Below are 6,033 nucleotides of genomic sequence, written 5' to 3' on the forward strand. Positions count from 1 at the left end.
GCATGCTTTAAAGACCGTTGTATATTTATTGAACAAGGTTCCCAGTAAGGTAGTTCCTAAGATACCTTTTGAACTATGGACGGGAAGTAAACCTAGTTTAAGGCACCTGCATGTTTTTGGTTGCCCAGCGGAAGTAAGAATTTATAATCCACATGAAAAGAAACTGGACTCAAGAACAATCAGTGGTTTCTTCATTGGTTATCCAGAAAAATCTAAAGGGTATCGATTCTATTGTCCTAACCATAGTATGAGAATTGTTGAAACTGGTAATGCTAGGTTCATCGAAAATGGTGAAGTCAGTGGGAGTTTGGAACCACGTACTGTGGAAATCCAAGAAGTTAGAGTGCAAGTACCTTTGCCTCTACCTTCTTCTCAAGTTGTTGTTCCTGTTCATGTGGACCATGATAATCATTTGCAAGAACAACAAATTAACGACCAAGCACCATTGAATGATGTCGTACCAAATGTACCTATCATAGATGAACCACATGAAGTTTCATTAAGAAGATCTGTAAGAGAACAAAGATCCGCTATTTCTGATGATTATGTGGTTTATCTACAAGAGTCGGAATACGACTTAGGAATCGATAATGATCCAGTTTCGTTTCACAAGCCATAGAAAGTGAGAATTCTATTAAGTGGTTAGACACCATGAAAGAAGAGCTAAAATCAATGGATCACAACGAAGTTTGGGAACTTGTTGAATTGCCTGAAGGTAGTAAAAGAGCCAGGTGCAAGTGGGTCTTCAAAACCAAGCTCGACTCAAATGGCAATATCGAAAGACACAAGGCTCGACTTGTTGCTAAAGGTTGTACTCAGAAAGATGGTGTTGATTACAAAGAGACTTTTTCACCTGTCTCTAAAAAGGACTCTCTGAGGATTTCTATGGCTATGGTAGCTCATTATGATTTAGGGCTCCATCAAATGGATGTGAAAACTGCATTTCTGAATGAGAATTTAGATGAAGAAGTGTTCATGGATCAGCCTGAAGGTTTTGTGGTTGACGGAAAGGAACAATGGTATGTCAATCGAAAAAGTCAATATACGGACTTAAACAAGCTTCCCGACAATGATACTGTCACATCTTTTGGATTTAAAGAAAACATTGTTGACCAGAATAGAGATATTGAAGACATCTTTTGCATACATCTTCTGGATTTGTATGTTGAAGACATCTTGCTTGCTACTAATGATATTGGTTTATTACGTCAAACCAAGGAGTTTCTCTCCAAGAACTTTTAAATGAAAGATATGGGTGAGGCATCCTATGTGATCGGAATAGAGATATCTCGTGATAGATCACAAGGATGGTTGGGATTGTCTCAGATAGCGTACATTAATAAAGTTCTTGAGAGATTCAAAATGGACATGTGCTCTGCAGGTGTTGTTCCAATTCAGAATGGAGATAAATTTAGTCTCAATCAATGTCCAAAGAATGAATTGGAACACAAACAAATGGAACAAATTCCTTATGTGTCTATTGTTGGAAGCTTGATGTACGCACAGACTTGTACCAGGCCAGACATCAGTTTTGTTGTCGAAATGTTGGGCATGTATCAAAGTAATCCAGGAATAGATCATTGGAAAGCTGCAAAGAAAGATCTGAGGTATCTGTAAGGAATGAAGGATCGTATGCTCATTTATAAGAGATCTGATCACCTTGAGGTGATTGGATATTCAGATTCAGATTTTGCCGGATGCGTGGATTACAGATACTCCACTTTTGGCTATTTGTTCTTTTAACCAAATTAGTAGTTCCATGTAAGTGTGAAGCAGTTTGTCATTGATGCACCCACTATTGAAGCTGAATTCGTAGCATGCTTTGAGGCTACGATTTATGGTTTATGGCTGCGGAACCTTATTTCATGACTTGGAATTGTCAACATTATCGCCAAGCCGCTGAAAATTTACTGTGATAATTCCGCAACAGTCTTCTTTTCTAAGAAAGACAAGTATTCAAAAGGTGCTAAGCTTATAGAATTGGAATACTTTGTCGTTAAAGAAGAAGTTCATAAACAAATGGTGTCAATCAAGCACAATAGCACAAAGCTTATGGTTGCAGATCCATTAACGAAAGGATTACCCCCTAAGGTATTTACTGATCATGTTGAAAGAATGGGGATCCTTGGATGTCATCCTTGATGTAATTTAAGTTTTATATGATTGACATTTTGAGCTCGTTTATTTTGTTTGTGATATGAAGTAATGAATATTGTTTTATGATTAGTATATACATGAATGTATTATGTGATCAAGATTCGTTTTGTCTTTGACAAGACATTATTGTTGGACCGTTATGAATACCTTATTATGTGTCATGTTAAGTGTAAAGCTAGTATTGTGATACATGGAAGGGACTATGTCGACAAATTGACGTACAACCGCTATGATCCTTATTAGTTTTTTATACTTGATAGAGACTTTATGATGTAACCGATATTATGATGGATTTATCTTATATTATGATGGATTTATCTTATATTATGCGCAATTATGTTTATTATTAAGTCATATGGTATCTAATGACACATGGGCCAAGTGGGAGAATGTTAGACTTTATTTTATAAAGCCCGTGTATGTGTGTGGCCCAAGTGTAATACCAATTTATGAGCTTAATATGTAATCAGGTTAAATCTTATTGGTTAATTAAAAATAAAGGTAACTTCCCTATATACCCTGATGATTGTGTGGTCTATATAAAGAGAAACTCTATGGATTGTTCTTCTATCAACCCATTACACAGTTTTCCTGAGCCATCAAAAGAAAGCTATCAAGACTAAAGGGGTCAAGAGAGAGAAACCAATTCCGGTGATTCCGCCACCATCTCCGTTGCTCTCGTCATGGATTAAGGTAGATTTTCTCGATATCTAATGCTTTGTGAAAATCATCTAATTCCAAGATATTGACTAATTAGGATCGTTTAAATTATGCTTACAGAACACCCCTAGCATATATAATGAGTAACCAAGCAATTAATTCAACTATCATTCGGTCACTGATACGTGGTAGGTCAATGGCGACATCTACCTTTTATTTCTCACACTTTCTCTCTCTTGATTTGTCATCTCTCTCTTCCAAAAAGCCTTCTCTCTCTCTTTCTTATTGTTGATGTCGTTTCCGAACCTCAATAACCATAAAGAAAACAAAGAGATTTAAAGTGTTTGATTCGATTTATTTTTAATTGTGGATCTTAGAAAGTCGTCGTACGGAAACGAGTATAAACCATATAATAAAGAACGCTGAAATTAAATAAGGATATTAATGATCGTATTAATAATTCAATCTCAATTACAAGAAGCCGAGCTCAACGATTCAAGAATGAATGACGAACTCAGAAGTACAATTGCGAGAGAGAGAGAGAGATAGATAGATAGATAGATGAGCGATCATATGGAAAATATCCTGCGTTTCTTCATGAAAGAAACGAATTTATACTACGACGAGGTGTGATATCTACGGAGACATGTGATGGCGACTTCGTCATTCATTGCCTCTCGGTTTGCCACGTTGCCCTCCTTGATTGAATTGCCTCGATAGAAGTCGTCAACTTTCAGGATTTTAGGGCGAGATCGCATCTCCATGTTGATTTCGGATTCAACGCGACCCCTGGCGAAGATGGGCAAAGTTCGTAACAAGATTTGGGCCTGGTCCAAATGTTTTCTAAACATTTATGATGATAAATAATAAACAAAAAAAGAAATTTGTTGTTCGGTTACTTTGTAAGCTGTATACGTCGAACATTTTTCGTTTATTATTGGGCTTTAATGGCCCAATAACATTTTATTGAGAAGGACCGAACTCTATTCAACGAATTAATATTAAAATAAATCGTAATATATTTGCATTTAAAATTGAAGAAAAACTATGTATTTTGAAAATAAAAACTTGAATAATCATGAAAGGCTATAAAATAGTAAATCATGTGCTTAAAATGATGTTGGCTATATTGTAAATATTAAATTTGATGTGAATTAATTACTTCTAATTTTGTAAGAAAATAATTGGACCCATATAATTTTAAACCCTTAATCTAATCTTTTTTCTATCCATCCATTCTTCTAATCTTTAGTGAAGAGAATATTAGGAATTTAGGACCATCAGAATGTCTTGTTGTATATAAATTGAACTATATGTTTAATATTGAATATATTATTATTAACTATCATTTTAATTGATTTATATATATTATAAATATATATATATATATATATCATATAGTAGTAGTATAGGGAAAATAACACGTATATACCTTGTGTTTTAGTGAAATGTCGAGTTTAACCTTTGATTTTTAAAAATGTCGAGTTCATACATTCTGTTTAACTAAAATGACGAAATTATACCCTGAAATAGATAACAGTGTCACAAATCTCACTTTCATTGATATTAACTCTTATATAAGAAAAAAAAACGAATCAAATCGAAGACAGTACCCTAACTTCCAAATTCTTAATTTTGAAATAAAATTAGCCTTAAATTGAAATTAAATAATAAAATTCATATCTCTCAATATATTATTTCATTCCGTGATCGAATTGCAACTCTGAATCCTTGATCATCTGTTCGAATTTGTGATTTTGATGACTATCAACTGTCGATTTTTACCCCTTTGCATCTTTCTGTGTTTTTCACGACTAAGAGACTGTAGTTTATTTTTTAGTTTTTAAATAAATTACATATATGGCGTAAATGAATAAAGATAATTGGTGTTTACATATAAATATTATAGTCAACGTCAATAAAAAGTTAATAAAAATTCAATTAAAAGAAGATTCGTGGTACTGTTGTCTATTTCAGGGTATAATTTTGTCATTTTAGTTAAACAGAGGGTATGAACTCGACATTTGTGAAAATCAAAGATTAAACTCGATATTTTACTAAATATCTAAAACACAAGGTATATCTATGTTATTTTCCCTATCATATATGAACACGTGTCGTGAGTTTAACATTTTGTGCGACCATTTTAAAACGCTTCCGTGTCTTTTTTCTTTTTCTGGACAAGATATTTGTCCAATTTTTCATACCTAATAAACAACAATCGTCTATTTCCACAATAAAAACAAACAATTATAAATGTCCCCTTCAAAAAACAGAAGGAAAAAAAAACGACCGCACTTAGAAAGATATATATAATTACACCATACAAGAACGTATCACATCAGCATTACTAAATATCAGAGCACCCCTTCAGAGAGAGAGAGAGAAAGCAATACGCCCGGAGTATCACTCAATGAAGCTTCAACAGTTAGATGAAGAGCCGTCAGGCGCGGAGAAGGGGAGGCGCGTGGGTGGGACGCGGCACCCGGAGTACAGGGGAGTCCGGAAGCGGCGGTGGGGGAAGTGGGTGTCGGAGATCCGGGAACCGCGGAAGAAGTCGCGCATCTGGCTGGGCTCGTTCGCGGCGCCGGAGATGGCGGCCAAGGCCTACGACGCGGCGGCGCTCTGCCTGCGCGGCGGAAGCGCGCTCCTGAACTTCCCGGAGCACGCGCACCTCCTCCCCCGCCCCCTCTCCTCCGACTCCCGCCACATCCAGGCCGCCGCCGCCATGGCCGCCCTGACGCCCCTTCCTCCTCCGCAGCCGCCCTTATTGGCGGCCGGCGACGATGACGAGGACTTCTGGGGCGACCTCATCGACGACTTGCCGGAGCTTTTCCCTCCGTGATCGGCGCCGGAGGCGTGACCTTACAGTTCTGGTCATTCAGCTGTAACTTTCTTTTTTATTGTATATATGTAATTCGTGTGTTTGTTACGTTAAGAGTATTTTCGTTTAAGGGATACAGAAGTGCGATTACTTGTCGGCATGTTATTTCTTTGCTTTTTTTTAACTACCAGTGTACTCTTTTTAGGGGATTTTATTTTGATTTATTTATATTTGTCTAGTTTTTCTGTTTGTATTAAAAATAAAAACGAAAAATTAAATTATGTTTGTTGTCAATTATAATTACGTAATTGTTTTATCTTCTTCTTCTTCTTTTTTAATTTATTGCTAGCTAGTGCATGTGCTTGTTTGTACGTACACGTTGACACCCGGAA

At 36.2% G+C, this 6,033-nt stretch overlaps 1 protein-coding gene across 1 annotated transcript; it reads left to right on the plus strand.

Annotated features, from left to right (window-relative positions):
• The first annotated feature begins 5,016 nt into the window (after positions 1 to 5,016).
• Positions 5,017 to 5,961, plus strand: LOC149400328 (ethylene-responsive transcription factor ERF023-like). The gene has a single exon (XM_089612886.1). The coding sequence runs from the start codon at positions 5,231 to 5,233 to the stop codon at positions 5,660 to 5,662; it is 432 nt and encodes a 143-aa protein (XP_089469012.1). The 5' UTR covers positions 5,017 to 5,230; the 3' UTR covers positions 5,663 to 5,961.
• Positions 5,962 to 6,033: the final 72 nt, after the last annotated feature.

This window comes from Urtica dioica, chromosome 4 (genome assembly GCF_054948205.1).
Source record: "Urtica dioica subsp. dioica isolate 48M chromosome 4, U.dioica_male_clone48M_v1_H2, whole genome shotgun sequence".
NCBI classification, from domain to species: Eukaryota; Viridiplantae; Streptophyta; class Magnoliopsida; order Rosales; family Urticaceae; genus Urtica; species Urtica dioica.

Coding starts and splice junctions, on each gene's coding strand:
- LOC149400328 (XM_089612886.1), top strand. CDS start 5,231: ATGAAGCTTCAACAGTTAGATGAAGAGCCGTCAGGCGCGGAGAAGGGG.